This window comes from Emiliania huxleyi, assembly GCF_000372725.1.
Source record: "Emiliania huxleyi CCMP1516 unplaced genomic scaffold EMIHUscaffold_469, whole genome shotgun sequence".
Classification (NCBI taxonomy): domain Eukaryota; phylum Haptophyta; order Isochrysidales; family Noelaerhabdaceae; genus Emiliania; species Emiliania huxleyi.
Window position 1 is genome coordinate 36,623 of NW_005198475.1, and position 17,896 is coordinate 54,518.

The 17,896-nt window shown below is 68.4% G+C and overlaps 4 protein-coding genes across 4 annotated transcripts; 1 reads left to right on the forward strand and 3 right to left on the reverse strand.

The window, feature by feature from the left end:
* Nucleotides 1–190: 190 nt before the first annotated feature.
* EMIHUDRAFT_459273 (hypothetical protein) lies at nucleotides 191–4,444 on the reverse strand (the record flags this gene model as incomplete). The annotated part of the gene is made up of 9 exons (XM_005768136.1): nucleotides 191–478; nucleotides 752–848; nucleotides 921–1,214; nucleotides 1,292–1,527; nucleotides 1,666–1,950; nucleotides 2,137–2,580; nucleotides 2,977–3,372; nucleotides 3,462–3,635; nucleotides 4,280–4,444. The coding sequence occupies 9 exons, from the start codon at nucleotides 4,442–4,444 to the stop codon at nucleotides 191–193; spliced, it is 2,379 nt and encodes a 792-aa protein (XP_005768193.1).
* A 197-nt stretch (nucleotides 4,445–4,641) lies between these two features.
* EMIHUDRAFT_459274 (hypothetical protein) lies at nucleotides 4,642–6,969 on the reverse strand (the record flags this gene model as incomplete). The annotated part of the gene is made up of 5 exons (XM_005768137.1): nucleotides 6,294–6,969; nucleotides 5,975–6,041; nucleotides 5,027–5,103; nucleotides 4,749–4,777; nucleotides 4,642–4,658 (listed from the first exon to the last, which is right to left on the reverse strand). Exons 1-5 carry the CDS (start codon nucleotides 6,950–6,952, stop codon nucleotides 4,642–4,644), a joined length of 849 nt encoding a protein of 282 aa, XP_005768194.1. The 5' UTR covers nucleotides 6,953–6,969.
* Nucleotides 6,970–10,933: 3,964 nt separating this feature from the next.
* On the forward strand, nucleotides 10,934–12,783 carry EMIHUDRAFT_445546 (hypothetical protein). The gene is made up of 6 exons (XM_005768138.1): nucleotides 10,934–10,965; nucleotides 11,059–11,136; nucleotides 11,302–11,491; nucleotides 11,639–11,688; nucleotides 11,766–11,874; nucleotides 12,293–12,783. The coding sequence occupies exons 2-6, from the start codon at nucleotides 11,062–11,064 to the stop codon at nucleotides 12,406–12,408; spliced, it is 540 nt and encodes a 179-aa protein (XP_005768195.1). The 5' UTR covers nucleotides 10,934–10,965; nucleotides 11,059–11,061; the 3' UTR covers nucleotides 12,409–12,783.
* Nucleotides 12,784–14,770: 1,987 nt separating this feature from the next.
* On the reverse strand, nucleotides 14,771–15,403 carry EMIHUDRAFT_119278 (hypothetical protein; the record flags this gene model as incomplete). Its single annotated transcript, XM_005768139.1, has 1 exon — nucleotides 14,771–15,403. The coding sequence occupies one exon, from the start codon at nucleotides 15,401–15,403 to the stop codon at nucleotides 14,771–14,773; it is 633 nt and encodes a 210-aa protein (XP_005768196.1).
* Between the last annotated feature and the right edge of the window lie 2,493 nt (nucleotides 15,404–17,896).

Here is a 17,896-nt window from a genome sequence, read left to right on the forward strand (position 1 = left end):
CGTATATGATATAAGGCCATACCAAGGTACACCGTACTGCGTTACTCACGCCGAGTTCGCCGACGCGCGCGCACGCAAGGCGCGGTGACTTCGTCGTCATGCCTCTCAGGCGCTGAGCGCGCTCTCTGACAGCACGACGTCGTCGTGCTCTCTGTGATCCCACACGTACATGCTGCATCTGCTCAGAGACTCACTGAGCGCGCGCCTGCTGCTTGCGCCGTGCGGCGATGGCGAGCCAGTGCGCGCCGCTCCGCGAGGCTCCGGGTGCGGGCGGCGGGTCCCCCTCGTCGCGCGCCGCCCGGAGCACGTGGTGACACAGCGAGCGGAGGAACGGGCGCTGCAACGGCTCGTCGTCGCGCGCCTCCGCGTGGGCCAGCAGCAGCCGCAGCGAGCGCATTCCGACCGCGCAGCGGTTGCGCTGGAGCCGTAGCGCTGTGTGGTAGAGCAGGAGGTACGCTGGCACCAAGTCGGGCTTCTCCTGGGTGAGGCACTCATACAGCAGCCGGTCGCAAAAGGTGTGCAGCTCCACCGCGTCGGGGGAAGCGGTGAGCGCTGTCGCGGCGGGCGTGGCGGCGGGCGCGGCGGCGCGGCGGCAGAGGTGCTGCGCAAAAGCGCGAATGGCCGGCTCGGAGCAGAAATGGGAGAGGGACGTCTCGCGCGGCGCGGCGGCGCTGCCAAAGGGGCGGCAAAAGATGGACGAGAGGCCGTGCGCGTCCTGCTTGTACGGGAGGTGGCCAGTCTTGCGCTTCACCCAGAGCACGCGCTGGCGCAACGCGGCGGCGTGGTCCGGGCGACGGCGCACGAGCAGCGACCGGCCCCAGTAGCGCGGCGAAGCGAGCGTGAGCGACCTACGCGCACACAACATGCGTGGTGGGCGCCGCGCACCCCTTGGCGGCGCAGCGCGCCGAGCGAGGGCGGACTCTATGCTGTTGCGCGGCGGCAGCTGGCACGGCGTGCTGAGGAGCAGCTCGCGCCGCTCGCGGCCGCGCAGCACGAGCCGCAGCGGGATCATGGCGGGCTCGCCCGTGTCGACGTCCACCGCTTCGAGGCAGCGCGCCTCGGCCGCGAGCACGTACAGGTGGCGCAGCGCTTGCAAGTGGTACCGCCCGTCCGTCGGCGCGAGCGGGAAGCGAGGGAAGAGCGACGTCACGAGGGCGGCGACCGCCGCCTTGCTCGTGCCGAGGGTGAGCCGCCCGCCGCCGAGGAAGAGGAGCCTACGGGCCGGAGGCGCGCGCACTCGCGACGCTGTGGGGCCAGCCCCGCCAAAGCCGCACCGCGCCACGCCGCGCGCCCGATCGCCATCGAGATGGACATGTGGAAGCCGTACGAGACGTCGTTGTCCGCGCAGCGGCGCAGCACGCGCAGCAGCCGCAAGCTGCCGAGGTGTCCGCTGCCCGCCATGACGCAAGCCATGGCGAGGGCGGCAGTCCCCAAGCACGACTCGACCGTCGGCCTGTCCGCGCGGGTCCCCTCGGTGCTCGCCGCCGCGCCGCCCAGTGCGAGCCGCAGCGCGTAAAAGTGGTGCACCTTTGGGCGAGGTGCGGCCGAGGTGCGGCCGAGGTGCGGCCGAGGTGCGGCCGAAGCGTGGCCGAGGTGTGGTCGAGATGGCGCGTGAAAGCGGCGATTTCGGGCCCGGGGTTGTGCGTTTATGTGAAAGCGGCGCTCCTTGGCGTGCAAGACGTCGTGCGCCGCCTGGTTGCAGCTGCCGGCGAAGCGGAGGCCGAGCACGAGGCAGGCGCCCGCGAGGCTGTTGAGCCTCGCCAGCCGGAGGGTGGTCGAGTCCGGCTCGAGCCCGCCACGCTCGCCGCCGCCGGTGGAGGGGGTGAGCTGCGAGTTGACCCACGCGTCCGTCGGCCGCACCGAGTCCCAGAGGATGAGGCCGCGCGCGAGGACGCGGAGCAGGACGAGGTCGGGCCGCACGCAGCGGAGGGCGTGCACCGTGTGAGGCACCTGCACGCGGGTGGGGAGTGGGTGGGGGTGGGTGGGTCGGGGGGGGGGCTTCTCTGCGCCACTGGAGGGGGCACCCGCGGGTGCGGAGGGGGCACCCGCGGGTGCGTGCGTGCGTGCGTGTGTGTGCGTGCGTGCGCGTGCGTGTATCTCGGGGGCGGGAGGGCACGCCTCGAGCTGTGCCGCCACGGAGGCGTTGTTGGACTTGCAGAAGAGGAGGCCGAGCGCGAGGGTGGCGCCGGCGGCGGTGACGTCGACGTTGACGCGCGGCCCCTCGCGGATGCGGTAGCAGCGCGTGGCGAGGGAAGCGGTCGGCTCCTTGGCCTGCGGCGAGGAGGCCTCGTGCGAGGGGCGAGCTAGGGGACGGGGCGCACGCCTGCCCCAGGCGCGGAGAGCTAACGGGGTGGGGTAATGGCGCGCCATGCCGTCGCCGCCGTCCGGGGAGCTGTAGACGGGCGCGCGGCCGTGCATGTAGCTCCCGAGCTTGTCCTCGATGAAGAGGTCGGCGAGGCCGGGGTCGGAGCCGCGGCCGAGCGAGACGAGCCCGAGCGCGATGCCGGCGGCGACCGAGTAGCTCTCGCGGCAGCCGAGCAGCTCGTTGGTCGGGGGGCGGGCGATCTCGCCGAGCATCACCTGCGCAGCGAGCCGCGCCACTGAGCAGCTGGGCGACCTCTCGCTCGCGCGCTCTCGCGGTCGGCGGAAGCGGCGCCTCGGTCATGAGCCTCTGGCCGCTGGCTTGGTAGAGGAGGCCGACGCCGACCAGCGCCGAGATTTGCACGAGGGCGGGCACCTAGCCACGGCGCGGCCGAGGTGTGGCCGAGGTGTGGCCGAGGTGTGGCCGAGGTGTGGCCGAGGTGGGTGTGGCCGGGGCTGTGGGTCGGAGAGGTCTCGAGGGGCGGGGAGTGGTGAGGGCTGTGGGGGGGGGGGGGGGGTTTCCGTGGCCGGCTGCTCTGGTGAGTGGCTGCTTTGGTGGGGTGGGGTTGGGTGTGTGTGTGTGTGGTGTGTGTGTGTGGGGGGGGGGAGGCACACCTCGAGCTCGAGCTCCGTGAAGGAGGGCGGGTGGAGGGCCGGGATGTGCAGGCAGAGCATCTTTGCGATGGCGGGGTCCTCGCTGCCCCGCTTGCCCGCCGCCATGCCGACGAGGAGGGCCATCATCGTCACGTGGTGGCCTTGCGACATCAGGCGGTACACGTCCGTGTTGGCCAGCGAGTTGAGCCGCCCCTGCAGCCCCATCCCGAGAAGGAAGCCGGCGTAGGCGTGCTGGCGCGCCTTTGGCTGGTTGTGCATGATCCAGTGCCGCCCCAGCTCGCCGTGCTGCACCGGCCCGCAGCCGGGCGGGGAGAGGCGGAGCGCCGAGGCGCACCCGTTGTGGAACTCGGGCCACATCAGGTGGTCGGGCGGGAAGGCGCTCGTGTCCAGCTCGACCTACGGAGAGCAGCGGCCACGCGCCTCTCGCCCCTCCACCCCAGCCCCCCCCCACCCCACAGACACACGAGCGCGGGGGGCGTCCGCACCGTCGCCGCCTTTGGCGAGGTGCGCCCCTTCAGGTCGAGAGGCGCGAGGCGCAGCGACTCGACCAGCTCCGCCGGCGAAGAGGCCAGCGTAACCATGCCCCGCCCGACCGAGAGCGCCATCGTGCGGCGGCAGAGCAGCGCGAGCTTGGCCTGCTGCTCGTGCACGAGGTCGTGCTCCGACATCTCGGCGTTGGTGCCCACCGAGCGGAGGGGGATCGGCCGCGAGGAGCAGAGCAGCCGGCGCACCTGGCGGAGGAGGGGAGGGTCAGGGGGGAGAGGGGTGCGGGGGGGAAGCAGGGGGGGGAGGTCTTGGGACAGAGGTCTGGGGGATCTGGTCGGGGCCGTGCGTGCGAGCGGCATTTCTCTCGGCTGTCTGTCGGCTATCTCTCGGCTTATCTCTCGGCTATCTCTCGGCATGTCTCTCGGCATGTCTCTCGGCTGCCTCTCGGCTGCCTCTCGGCTGCCTCTCGGCTGCCTCTCGGCTGCCTCTCGGCTTGCCTCTCGGCTTGCATCTGGCCTCGTGCAGGCGGAGGTCGCGCGCGAAACGGAGGCTCGACGAGCGCGCCAGGGCGAGCATGCCGTCCGGGTCGTCTTCCGGCGCCTCGGAGGGCGCCGTGCCGGGCGACAGGCTGCAGGCGGAGGGGTGAGGTGAGGGGGCGAGGGCGAGACTCCCCCCCCCCGCATCTCCGCGTCCCTGAGAGAGGCCGCAGCCTCAGTGCGCAGCGTGAGCCTCACTGCGCTCCGTGAGTGAGCAACGCGAGTGGGGGAGCGTGTCTCGGCTACTATCGGCGCCTGATCGAGGCGGCCCGCCGAGCCACCTGCGCCTGCCGCGCCAGGTCCTCGCGCGCCAGCAGCGCGCACGCGCCGACCGGCCAGTGCGGCGAGGCGAGGTGGCGGCATGCGCGCCGCGCCTCGAGGAGCGGGAAGGAGAGGCCGAGCGGCAGCACCTCGAGCTGCTTCGGACCAAAATGCTCCCGCGCCATCGCGAGCACGAGGCCCTCCCGCGCGCCGCCGCCGCCACCGCCGCCGCCGCCCTCCTCGCCGCCGCCGCCCTCCTCGCCGCCGCCGCCGCCGCCCTCGCCGCCGCCGCCGCGGCCGCCGAGCGCGTCGCTGCCTCCGCCCGACTCCGCGGCGGGGGAGCGCCGCGCGAGACTCTCGTAGAAGGAGGCGACTCGCCTGCTCAGCCGCGCGGTAGCGCTGCGCGAGCGGGCGAGCGGCGCAAACGGCGTGCAGAGGTCGGGCGGGCAGAGGTCGGGCGCCTAGACCGAACGCCGCCGCCGTCGTGACCAGTCTCCACCGTTGCGACGATGTCATCCCTCTCGAACAGGGACGCCGCCTCGTGCGGCGGCGCGGCGCGGCGCGGCGCGAGGATGCGCCGCGCCGCCGTGAAGAACTCGAAGGGCAGCTCGCCTCCGTGGAGCTCGCCGCCGCCGGCCGGCGCGTCGGCGAGCCAAGCGCCGCCCCCCTCCCCTCCGGCCCCCGCGCCCCCTCCGGCCCTGCTCACCCCTCCGGCCCTGCTCACTATGCTGCGCGCGTCTTCGAAGCCCGCGCTGCGGATGGGGGACCCGCCGCGCATGTTGCGCCGGTAGAGGCGGCAGAAGTGGCCCTCGCCGAGCCGCGTCGCGAGGCGGAGCAGCAGCGCCTGGGGAAAGGGAGGCAGCCGTGACGCGAGCTGCAGCACTCGTACGCCTCGATGCGGAGCAGCAGCGCCGCGAGCTCGTCGAGCAGCGGCCACGAGAGAGAGCAGAGCTGCAGCGCCTGCGCGATCCAGACCGCCACACGCTCATCGTGTGGCGAGCGGCGGCCACGAGGCGAAGCGCGGCTCTGCAAGCCTCGTGCGCCACATGCAGCGCCCTCAGCGCCGCGCCGCCGTGCGGACTCAGCACGCCGGCGCCGCCGCCGGCGGAGGGCGCGTGGGGCGGCTCGAGGCTGCGCGAGACCTCCTCCGGAGGCGCGGGCGCGAGCCCGTGCAGCGAGGCGCCTGGTCTCGCGGCTCACATCGGGTCACCTCGGGTGATCTCGCTCAATCTCCCCGCTAGCCCCCCCCCCCCCCCGTGTGCAGCGAGGCGCCGTTGGCGAGGCGAACGTGAGTGCGGTGCAGCAGCGTCGCGCGCCACGCAGCCTCGCCGCGCGGGGACGAAGACGAGGCGGCGGCGGCGGGCGGCGACGGCGCGCCGGCGAAGCAGCTCCAAAAGGCGTCGCGGAACGCGGCCCACGGCGGGACATGCGCGCCGCGCGCCGCGCTCACGACTGCAGCAGTCAGCTCGGCGAAGGCGGGCGGGGGGAGGGTCTGCTCGAGTGCGGCGAGGCAGAGGGAGGCGGTCTCGTCGTGGGGGAGGGAGGCGCCTGCGGGGAAGGCTCCGGCGAGGCTCAGAGGGATGGCGCAGCCAGGGACGCCGCTCGCCGAAGGACGGAGGGGCGAGCGCGCCGCCAGGAGGGATGCCGCCCCAGCGGCCTGCTTGGCAGAGAGCGTCGCCACTCGCCGGCTTCCTCGGCGGGGGGGCCGTCCAGACCCGGCGCAGCTCCCCGCCCACCACCGCCCACGTCGTCACCGCGCCGTCGCCGCCGAGCGTCTCGAGCCTGCGAGGAGGGGAGGCAGCGGCGCGCGGGCAAGTCAAGGGGAGGCAGCGGCGAGCGGGCCGGTCAAGGCGCTGCCGCCGTGCAGCCTCGAGACGGCCGTGTGCTCGTGCGTGCGGGAAGCGGCGGTGCGGTGTGGGCGCGGCGTGACTCAGGCGGGACGGCCGCCTCCAGGCGCAGCACAGCCCGGGGCGTGCATCACTCGCCTCACACCGAGTGCAGCGGGCATATCTCTCGCATCTACCGTCTCTGAGCCGGGGCGGGGTGTCGGCGGGGCAAGCGACCGGCCGCGCGGCGACGGCGGCGACGGCGCCGCACGGGCGCGAGGGGAGGGGGGGGGCGCCGGCGTGGCCGGCTGGCAGCGCCACGCGGTGCACCTGCGCCAGCGCCGCCCCGCCTCCGCCTCGCTCTGGTAGGACGAGGCAGAGCAGGACGCACGCGCTGCTCGCGGCAAAGAGAAAGGCGTCGGACGCAGGCGCCGGCGCCGGCTCGCTCCAGACGCAGCGCAGCAGGACGGCGCCATCCTCGCCCTCGCCGCCCTCCGTCGCCAAGGCCCACGCCACGTGCGCGCCCAGACGAGGGCTGTGCGAGAGCAGCAGCGGCGGCGCCGTGCGCGACGTGAGCAGCACGGTGCCGTCCCAGTCGCCGGACTCGATGCGCAGCGGCCGCGGCGGATCGAGCGGGTGCGACAGGTACAGGAGGCCCGTCTCGCCCGCCACGCGCGGCGTCGACCGCTCCGCCTCAATGAGCACGCCCGCCTCGAGCGCCCAGAGCCGCTGCGCCCGCCACGGCAGCGTCGTGACGTGGATCGCGCCCCGATTGCTCACGAGGGTCACGGTAGATGCGCCGTGCGTGCCTCCGATGGCCCAGACGCCCTGCCGGTCGGCGCAGGAGTGGCCGGGCTCAGGCGTCATGGAGGCGGCACCGTTGTAGTCGGCAGTGAGAAATCGCTCATGATTCACCATGCCGCAATCGTCGCCGGCGCGCGACACGTTCCCGGACTGTCCTGGTTGAGAGTGTGTGCCGCCAAGGCGGGGCTACTCGGGGACAGTGCCGACGGGGCGCGGCTCGTGAGACGACTCCCGCGAAGGCACGGCTGGCATCCGTGGCGTGGGGATCGCCTTCGAAAAGTCGGGCATGGCTCTCCCCGCAACTCTATCGCTAACACGCGCGCACCACCGAGACTGTGGTGGGCGCGCTGCGGTCGCACGTCTACCTCCGTCATAGTGCCACGACGTGCGGCCTAGAATTAGCACACGCGCCTCTGCTTGAATACACTCATACATTGATTGGATTGTCATCGCCTGTGAGCGAGATTAGGGCTAGCCGCAGGCAGCTAGCCTCTGAGGAGGGCGTCCATAGACACCTCACTAGACCCCACACACGGTCTTGTCCGTGCCTCGCCGGCCGGAGAGATTGCTGGAGGTAGAGCAAGCCTGCTCTAGCCTCGCATGTCACTTCCTGTCGTCTGTTGTGTCGTTGTGCCCTTGTTTGTTCTCTTGGCACCTTGGAGTGCTGGGGGGGGCGACAGGGAGGATGTGGCCTTGAGTTATGTGTAAGCCGACTCAGGGTGTGTGGCAGCCCGCTGGCTGTGTGTCTTGTGAGCTTGTTTGTGTCTGTGTGTCGCTCGTGCGTGTCGTCATCATCTGTCCAGCGTCCACCCATACCGCGTTGGTGTCCAGTCCGAGCCTGGCTGTTCTTCACCTTTCTACCTACCTACCTACACCATACGAAAGAACACGTTGGAGCAGCTTCGAAACTGCCACTTTAATTGGTATGGCGGGTGGAGTGCCCTCTACTGCCGCGGCGCCCTTGTCGGTTCGGAGGCGCCCGGCGGCCGCGCTTGGTGCCGACGTCGACCGGCTGCTCCCGCGGCGCCGAGGCGTGCCGCTTCGGGCACGTCTCGCGTGCTGCGAGGTGTCTTTTGGCATGTGAGCGCTCGCCAGAGACGCCAAGATGATTGCCTTCCATGTCTGCGGCCGTGGGCGTGCGGACTGGCCCGCCGGGGTGGGCGAAGCTCCGAGCGGGTCTTCGAGCTCGCCGCCCGCGACGAGCCAGCATGGCTCGTCGCTCGACGGGAGCCTGCCCAGTATGCTCTCAGCATTCTGTAGAGCCTCGCCAAGCTCTCTGGGGAGGTCTACAGGGCCAGGGCGGGCCGCCTCGGGTGCGATGGCGCGCTGAATAGCACCATGACTATACGAGCTCTCGATCGGGTCGCCGGCAGCGGGCTCGCGCGGCGCGCCGCTCGACGGCAGGCTGCTCCCCACCCTTCCAACAGTGTCTTTTGGCTCGCTTGTCTCGCTGCAACCGCCTCCGGGGGCCGGCGCCGGCCGCCTCGCTTCGCCAGCCGCTGCCTTACGCCTACGACACGCGCATCGGCTCGCCGCCCGCGTCGCCTGCGTCGGGCCCGCGTGGCGAGCTGCTCGTCGGGAGCGTGCTCAGCAGGCTGTGCAGCGCAGCCTGACTCACTCAGAGCGCCGCTGAATGCGGCGTGGGGCCGCCGGCGGCGCTGCTGCCGCGCACGCTGCGCTGTGGGCGTCACCATCGCGTCCTCGCCGCGTCGCCGACGTCACTTGCCGCTCGCGGCTGCCCTGCCCTTCCCTGCCATCGCGCAAACAAACACACACACACACAAACACACACACATTATTAATGCTCGGGTAATAATTATTAATTATTAATCATCGGGCGGCGGCGCGGCGCGGCGGCGGGCGGCGCGAGGCGGCGGCGCGGCGAGGCAGCGGGCGACGCAGGGCGGGGCGGCGCGGCGGCGGGTGGTATAATTACTTATTAATTAATTGATAATGAATTAATAATCATCGGGCGGCGGCGCGGCGCGGCGGGCGGGCGACGCGGAGCGGGGCGGCGCGAACATCTGCTCTGATCAGGCCTTGCCCGGCTTCGATGCATGGCGGTGGTAGTGCCATCTTCGCTTCGTACAGACAACGACCCCGCCGCAACCGTCGCCGGCGCACGACACGTTCCCGTAGGCAGGACTGTCCTCGTCGAGAGTGTGTGCCGCCAAGGCGGGACGCACTCAGGGACAGTGCCGACGGGACGCGGCTCGAGAGACGACTCCCGCGAAGGCACGGCTGGCATCCGTGGCGTGGGGCTCGTCTTCGAAAAGTCGGGCTGGGCATGGCTCTACCCGCAACTTTCTCGCTAACACGCGCGCGCCGCCGAGCCTGCGGCGGGCGCGCTGCGGCCGCACGTCTACCTCCGTCATAGTGCCACGACGTGCGGCCTAGAATTAGCACACGCGCCTCTGCTCGCATACACTCATACAATGAATTGACATCTCCCATGAGGGCGAGAGTTAGGGCTAGCTGCTGGCGGCTAGCCTGTGAGGAGAGCGTCCATAGACACCTCACATGACCCCACACACGGTCTCGTCCATGCCTTGCGGCTGGCGACGAGATTGCTAGAGGTGGAGCAAGCCTGCTCTAGCCTCGCATGTTACTTCCTGTCGTCTGTTGTGTCGTTGTGCCCTTGTTTGTACTCTTGGCACCGTGGGTGCTGGGGGGGGCGACAGGGAGGTCAGGACGTGGCCTTGAGCTATGTGTACGCGAACTCAGGGTGTGTGGCAGCAGCTGGCTGTGTGTCTTGTGAGCCTGTTTGTGTCTGTGTGTCGCTCGTGCGTGTCGTCATCATCTGTCCAGCGTCCACCCATACCGCGTTGGTGTCCAGTCCGAGCCCGACTGTTCTTCACCTTCCTACCTACCTACCTTGCTCTGGCGCCCTCCCATCCCTCCTTTGCGTTGACCGTTGTATGTTTTCTTTCTTTTTGGCTCCCATGACACTCACAGACAGAGAGAGAGATTTTAGAAAACCAACCAGAAATCACGACTCTCACAGTGATTTGGCCCTCGGCAGCTTGTCAGCCCTCAGCCGAAGCTGGGGCCGGTCCCGTATAGCCGAGTGACACTCATCTCCTTAAAATCCCTGTGTATGTGTTGCGGCGGCGTGCCGTCCTCATGTGACGGCCCGCCGGTAGGTCGAGGAGTGAGTGCGACGCCGAGACTGGGCGGCGACGGAGGCGGCGAGGTCGAGGCGGCGCGAGGGAGGAGGTGAGGGAGGCGGCGAGGAGAGATTGGTTGAGGGTGTGAGGGGCGAGGGCGGTCAGAAGCAAGGGTCGCCGTCGTCTCGTGTCTCGGCGGCAACTCCAGCCTCCACGTCGCCCGCAACCCCCCGCGCGTCGCAGCCGCCACAGCCCACACGCAGCGGCGCCGGCGGTCGGTGTGGCGACAACAGCTAGACCATCGCCCTGTGCGCGTCCGCCGCGCGTGAAGTGGCATCTCTCAGCTGAACGCGTATAGACGCCGTTCACAGTGAAGTACCGGAGGGGTGCATTGACCACTAGATTGACCATTGTCGGGCCGGTAGTGGAGAGCACCGCCCGCCGCCCGGGCCGCAGCAGCGCGCCGCGCAGTTTGCGAGCAGAACGAGAGCGAGCCAGCCACCTGTTCACAGCAAGCCGCGTGAATGAGACGCTGTTCACACTTGCAGCCAGCGGCTCCCCGATTTCGAGCCCGGACGGTATAATTTCTTTCGCCACCTTAAAGAGGTTTGAGAGAAAGAAAGAAAATAGACAAAACCAAGGGAGGGATGGGAGGACGGCACGCCGCGAAGGCGGATTTCTTCCTTTTGCAGCTGGCGCCTTGCAAACGGCCGCTTCATGACTCTGAGATACTGTGGGAAGGACGGCCCTGGCATGTCGGCACCAGAAGCTGCTATGCGCCAGCAAGCGAGAACAAAATAAAGAAAGGCAGAATAAATTCTTGTCGGTGCCGCCGGGATTTTTTCTTCGTCGCCCGCCTTCCCAACGGTCTCTTGCCCTGGCTCGGCTGGGCGGAGCTGCGACGCCAGCGCGGTCTCCGGGATGTCGTCGGTGGGTGTCGATGTGTCGGCGCTGCTGAGAGAGGAGGAGGCGCCGCCGCTCCCCTCCGCTGGCCCCAAAGCCACCGCATCCGCTGCGGCAGACGGGCGGGCTGTTGGCTCCCTCACTGCTCCTCGCCTGCAGGTGATGGTGGCAGGGTTGGACCACGACGCAGGCTCGGAGCTGGCTTGGCTGGATGCGGCGGCGCACCCCAATCGCCCGGTGTGCCACCACCCACCCACCCGCCAGGGTCACCGCCCCATGCCATACCACGGCCAAGCGACGGCCGAGCTCCGTTCCTTCCCGCCGTCGCGCCTCGCGTTGCGCCGCGGTGGGTCCCCGCCGTCTCTCACGCGCCCCGCGCCGCCTCGCCCCGCGGCCGTGCAGCTCGAGGCCGGCCACGTGCTGCGGCTTCCCCTCTGGTGCGCTGGCAAGCTGCACGACTACGGGCACGTGACCCTCGCGCTGCCGGAGATGTTCTCTGACGGGCCGAGGCGCGACATGGACGCGGACGCGTCGCACCTCAACCTGCGCGAGTGCTGCGACTGGTACTTTGAGACCGGCCGCGAGCTCGCAGGCGGGACCCCCCCCCCCCTCCCAGTCCTCCGCCAAACCCCTCTTCTCTGCGCCTCTGCCGGCTGCGGCCCGCCGTGCCTCCACCCTCCCTCCCTCCTCCCTCCCTCCTCCTCCCTCGCTACCCACCCCGCGCACGCCTCGGCCTCAGGGCGGCTCAACGACGAGAGCCTGCTCGAGACGCTCAGCCGCGGCTTCGTGGTGCGCCGCCGCACCGCCCCCCTCCCCGCACCCTCCCTCCCTCTCTCTGACCCCCCCCCCCCACCGCCTTGCCGCAGGCACGCTTCCACAAGCTGCTGGGCGCGGCGCTCTCCGCCTCGTCGCGCGTCGACACCACCGCGCAGAAGGCCAAGCTCACGCGAGTCGAGCGGGCTCTCTTCGACGCAGGCCCCTCTCGCCCCCTGCAACCCTGCAAGCCCCCTGCAACCCTGCAAGCCCCCTGCAAGCCTGCAAGCCCCCTGCACGCCCCCGCGCGCCTCGCCCCCTCCGCCCCCTCCACCACCGCGAGTACCGCCCTTGCCACCGCCACCCTCACCGCCGCCGCCCGAGCACCCACCCCCCGCCGCCTCCGCCGAGCCCACCGCCACATTTGCCGCCGCACCTCGCCGCCAGCCACGGCTCTCTCTCTCTCTCTCTCTCTCTCTCTCTCTCTCTCTCTCTCTCTCTCTCTCTCTCTCTCTCTCTCTCCGAGCCACAGCTCTGCGGGCAAAAGGCACACACGCGAAATCGTGGCCATCCTGCCCTCCACCTCGCACCCCCGTCTCAAGCCCCGCCCACCCCCCCACCCCCCACCACCCCCATACAGGCCAGCACGCGAAGCGCAGCGCCGACGCCTGGCGCCTCGCAAGGAACGCAAAGCTCGAGGCCTCAAAGTTCGCGGCGCGCCGGCGCAAGCGCAAGGCGGGCGCGGGCGACATATGAGCGCGCGGCTACCTCCCGACGAGCGAGCGAGGCTCGAGGCGGCGTACAACGGTCGGCTTGGAGCCCTCCGGCGGCGCTTGCCCTGCGCCGTTTCTCGCGGAGCGCGGAGGCGGCGGGCGGCAGTGTGCCAGCCCACGCGCCACGCCCCCGGCTGGCTGCACGTGATCGCGGCACGCGGTGGCGCTTCTGCCGCTTCCCCCGCAGCCGAGACCCGGGACCGATGGCTGTGTGCCACATGTACCGCGGGACGACACAAAGTACTGGATCTCATGGCAGGGCGCAGGGGGGGGGATCGAGGCGCGTCCGGCGTATTTGCGGGAGTACGTTATACCCGCGGGGACTGTAATTTTAGGCCCGCATGAGCCATGCATGTATAAAGAAAAATCTGTGTCTGAACGACTGCGTGACAACAGAGGCTAGTGCCATTTCACTCTGACACGCTAATCTTGAAAACGTCTCCAACGGAGCTCCGTGTTGCTTCCAGCGCCCTCCCCCGCGCTCCCTGCGGCCATGGCCGATGCTCCTAGAAAGAGAGGTCATCTGGCTACCGCGAGAGCGACCCAACTCGTCGACATCGTCCGATGATGGTGCCGCAAAGTCAGCCTTCGGAGGCTATCGTGGGGTCGAGCCGGCAGTAGCCGTGACATGTGGTTCCACCACCCCTCGTAGGCTTTGCCTCTGACCGCCACCGTTCCCAGGCTGCCTAATTGGATGGAAAGGAAGGCTCGGCGAGCGTATAGAAGCGTGCTCGACCTCGTCGTGGCAGCCTGCACGGCAGCGCTGGTAGGCGCGATGAGCGTCGTGCCACCTGACCCGAGACGGGTCGCAGGCGTCGTACCGAGCGCGTCGAGACCGTGTCCTGATGTGATCTGCACGGGTGAGTCACGTCGGCGTCAAAGGAGCGACGTGCGACCTGTCAGAGCTTGATCTCCAATCTCAGCGGCGTCGAGTCGTCTCCGGCGGCGACAATTTTGTCCCTCCCCAGGACGCAGCTGCCTCTGGAAGGCACCGAGAGGGACAAAATGGCGCAAATGGTCAAATCAAGGTTTTGTAACGCGAGCTGTGCCACAGTGAAATGGCACTAGCCAGAACGAGAAGAACAGTCAACACCTCACACCGGTGTGTCACCGCGCGCGAGTGGGAGTGCTAGTAGACCGGAGGGCTACGAAGCCTTCACACTCCAAGGGGCTGGCGACTGTGTGACTACGGCTTTATTTAGACTCTAGAGCTGTGTTTAAGCTTTAATAACGTTGTTGGGAGCTGAACAGTGTTGCTAGTGTTTTAATAACAACAGAACAAGGAACAGTGGGGCTTCCCAACAACAGTAGCTAACGTTAGGCCGGCTGAACAACAATATAAGGAAGGCCTATCACTGACAGAGGCAGTGACCCACGACGATCTCCACTGTCCACACTCCAGCGTCCAGCGTACGGGTAATACCCCGAAAATACCTGAAAACCCCCGGGTATTTTCGGGTTTTACCCGGTTTTTTGGGCATTTTCTGCTTGCTGACCACAGAACAACAAGTATCAACAGACAACAGTAACAACAGTGCAGCATGGGCTGGGGAGTAGGGTGAACACTTGGAAGAACACAACGTTAAGCTTATAAGGATTTCAGCCAACACTACTACCAGCGCAACTGTTAGAGGCCCAAAGTTAATGTTAAACAGCTCTAACTGTGACTGCTTTCTCCGCCGCAGCCTCACCCCCAGCCGGAGCCGCGAGCCGGGCAGCCGGCGCTGCCGAGCTCGCCCGCTCCAGGCTCTCCACGGTCCACGGAGCCCCCCGCACGCGCACCGAGTCCAGTGATGGCCATTTACTGGTATAGCCCCCCAGTCCCCCAAGAAGCAGAACAATCAAACACTCTACGCACTACGGCCAAAACACAATCAAATGGTGGTATAAGATTTACCACGACTTCTGAGGCAAAATCTGACAAAAATCGGAGAAATCGGCAAAATACCCGGTATTTTCCTGGTATACCGGGTTTCACCAGGTATACCCGCAAAAGACCCCCGTACTTTTTGCCAATTTGGCTGAATTTGGCCGCAAACCAGCCTCTAGACTCGGCTCAGATCCCGAAAAATTGATGATTCCACGGAGTTTCGTAATTTACCATACTCTCTTCTCATACCATACCACTCCCCAGGAGAATCAAAAAAGTGGTAAATACCACTCTTTTACCAGTAAATCGTAAATGGCCATCACTGATCCGAGTCATCAGACGCATCCACACACCTTTCCTCTCTCGCACCACACACACACAGTCATGGTGGTTTCACACGTGCAATGTGTACGTAGTCGTAGAGCCTTGCCAGATGTCAGAGAGCGCCCTCATCTAGGCGCCTCGTGACCACTTTTCATCTCGCGTCACCTGTGAGATGAGAAAACCAGCCCGTCCCGAGGAGCTGGTCGAGCTGCGCCGCCGGCTCCTCCGTGCAGCCGATGCGCAGGCAGTCCGCGGGAAGTGAGGAGGCACCGTGCTGCAGCCACGCGGGCCACACGTAGTTCTCCCAGTAGACGCGGTACTCCTCCGCGCTGACGCCGCGCTCCTCGTACGAGCTCCTGCCGAGGTGCTTCCGCGTGTACTTTCTGCTGCACAGCTCGGTGGCCGCGTGCTCATCCGCCCACAGCACCGCCGCATGATCGCACATCTGCAGCACTGTCCTCGCGCCCGGGTGGTCGGCGAGAACAAACATGCCGTCCACGACCACAGACTGCGCCGCCTGCTTCGCCGAAACGACCGCGTCCGCGACGCCGCTCCAGTCGATCGCGGCCGGCACGTTCCAGTCTGCGTCGCCGCGCAGCAAAAAGGCGCCTGGAACCTCCTCGCCCGGCCACGGCAGCGCCTGCAGGTCGAAGCGAGGGCAGCGCTCGCGCGGCAGGAAGAAATCGTCGCAGCTGACTACTCGCACCGCCGCCGCTCGCTGCAGCTCGAGCACCAACGTGGACTTCCCGGCCGCCGTGCAGCCGCCCAGCGCCACGACGACCATTTCGCTCTCGCGGGAAAACGACAGCACCGCTCAGGCCCGGGAGCGAACGAGCGGGCGCGGGAGACGGTGAGCCGTCCTAAGCGCGATTGTAGTTTTAATTGTTTCCGAGAGAGCCAGGCTCGTGCAGGTAGGTTCCTTTCTTTTCTTTCTTCTCGCGCCGACGACGCTCACATCATCCGACACGTTTTGTGTATATGGCCGCCCACGCTGATCGCCGATGCGGCATGTTGATTGACCGGCACGTCCCGAAGAATGGCGGCTCGACGATGCGCTCCTTTATGCGGCGCAATCGCGCCGTCTGCAGCTACGTCGGGTGCGGAGTCTGTCGCGAGCCGTTCCATTGCCGCCCAGCAGCTTACGCCACGGTGACTGACAGGTACGACGTGTCGCGCACGTGGCCGTCGCGCGTCGGCTTTACGCACATCAAGCTCGAAGAGCTCACGCAGGCCCTCTCCTCCAACATCTCGGCCGCCTCAGCGTCGAGCGGCGGCTCGCCGTCCGCGATGGCGGCGGCGGCTGGCTGCTGGTGCGTCGAGGCGCACGTCGTCGCCAGCCACTTTTTTGCGCAGCTTGGCGCGCTGCGCGCCTCGCCGTACGGCCGCACGTGCAGCGTGACCGTCGTGCTTCGCGTCCGAGAGCCGCTCTCCTGGTGCGCGACAGCCGTCGGTGGGTGGGAGAGGGGTGGGAGAGGGGTGGGAGAGGGTTGGGCCGTGCGGGCGTCGTCGGTGGCGGTGGCGAGAGGGTGTGGTGCAGCCTCGCCACACCCTCCGCTGGCCGCAGGTACCGCTCCTACTACGACTGGGCCGTCCTCGGCCGCCAGCGGGGCGGGGAGGCGCGGCAGCAGTGGGGCGCAAACTTCACCGACTGGCTGCCGCCCAACCTGCAGTCTGCTCTCCTCTTCCTGCCGGGCTACTCGGCGCAGCACGCGGTGCGGACAAGCGCGCCGAGGCCTTCGCGCTGGAGGCGCATCTCGGCCGCCCTCGCCCAGGTGGACGCGTCGAGGAGCCTTCCCGGACCACTTGCCCCCATGCTCTTCTCGGGCAGCCCTCTTTGGCGGGGGAGGGAGGGGCGGCCCTCCGCACCTCCTCCAACCCCCGGCCACCCCCTCCCTCCCCCTCCCTCCCCCGCCCACCCCCGCCCAACCCCTCCCACCCCCCTCCCTCCCCCTCCCTCCCCCTCCCTCCCCCGCCCTGCAGGTTGACGTGCTCGCCCCGCTCGAGCGGCTCGACGAGGCGGCGGCGGTGGTGATGCACAAGGCCGGCTTCCTGCAGCCCACCGGCTACGAGCGCTTCGCGCCCGGCCCGACCTCCGGCGCCTGGTCGCGCCGCAAGGCGCAGCTTCCCGTTCAGGCGAGCGGCGACTTTTGCGCCGCCGGCCCCCGCCTCCGCGCGTGCGAGGCGGCGGTGCTCGCCGCCGCACCGGACGACCACCGGCTGTACCAGCTGGCCGTCGAGCGGTTCGCGGCGCAGGTAGCGTCCCTGCGCGGGGTCCCCACCTTTGCTCGGACACTCGAGGCCCACTTTGCCGCGGTGGCGGCCGTAGGGCAGGCGGCAGCTGGAAGATGACTGTGTGTCAGTCGGAAACATGGTCAGTGTGATGATATTAGTCTTTATAGTGGCTGTGACCACTCTGCATCCTTCGTGAACTGTTGAACCTCTCTCGCTCTGTGCTTGGATTCCCTCCCACTTTTGTGCTCCGAACACGGCTGTTTTCATCGTGAGGGAGAAGCGGAGAGAAAAGCGCGGCGGGGGCACGCCCACACGCGCACATACACACACGCGCACACGCACACACACTCTCTATCTCTCCAGCTCATGCTCCACCGACATATAGCCTAGCCCGCTCTCTCATCGCGCATAACACACACGCCGCGAAACGGCACACGGGATCGAGAGACAGAGAGAGAGCGCGCGGACGCCCTCGCGCCCCGCGACCCTCCACACCCCGAACGCACCCTCCCCGAACGCACCCCGTCCGCCCGACTCTCGGGCTGCCACCCCCCCTCCACCCCGCCCCTCCACCCCGCCCCTCAGCCAGCCCATCACGCACCGGGCCGACACCTCTGCACACCGCGGGGCGCGTGGGTCGAAGCGCCCCGCCGTCTCCAGCTCTCATCTGCGTGTTCGTCACCAGCTGTCGTCGAAGTCGTCCCAGTCTCCGGCCGACACCTGCAGGCAAGAACCGGGTCTCGCTCTGACCGCGCCGCGGACTCTCCTCTCGCGCCCCGCCCGCCGCCCGCCTTTGCCGCGGCGACCTTGCGGCTCTTACCGCTCGCCCCAACGATGGCGCTGCAGTGCGACACCTTCGGCGCGACAAAGCCCGACCCCCTGCAGGACATGTCGCGGACATGTCGGGGACACTTCAAGGACGCGGCGAAGCCCCCCCCCCCCCCAGCCCGCCGCCCTGTCCCCTCCCCCTCTCACTCGCTCCCGCGCTCGCCCTCTCCTCCGGTCCCTCTCACCCGCCTCCGCTCTAAACTGTATGACTTTCGAA

Bases quoted from the DNA above. Each gene is read 5' to 3' on its own strand.
- EMIHUDRAFT_445546 (XM_005768138.1), top strand. From the start codon at position 11,062: ATGGTGGCAGGGTTGGACCACGACGCAGGCTCGGAGCTGGCTTGGCTG. The intron at 11,137-11,301 runs GTGTGCCACCAC...GCGGCCGTGCAG, and splicing joins CGGCGCACCCCAATCGCCCG to CTCGAGGCCGGCCACGTGCT. The intron at 11,875-12,292 runs GCCCCTCTCGCC...ACCCCCATACAG, and splicing joins GCGGGCTCTCTTCGACGCAG to GCCAGCACGCGAAGCGCAGC.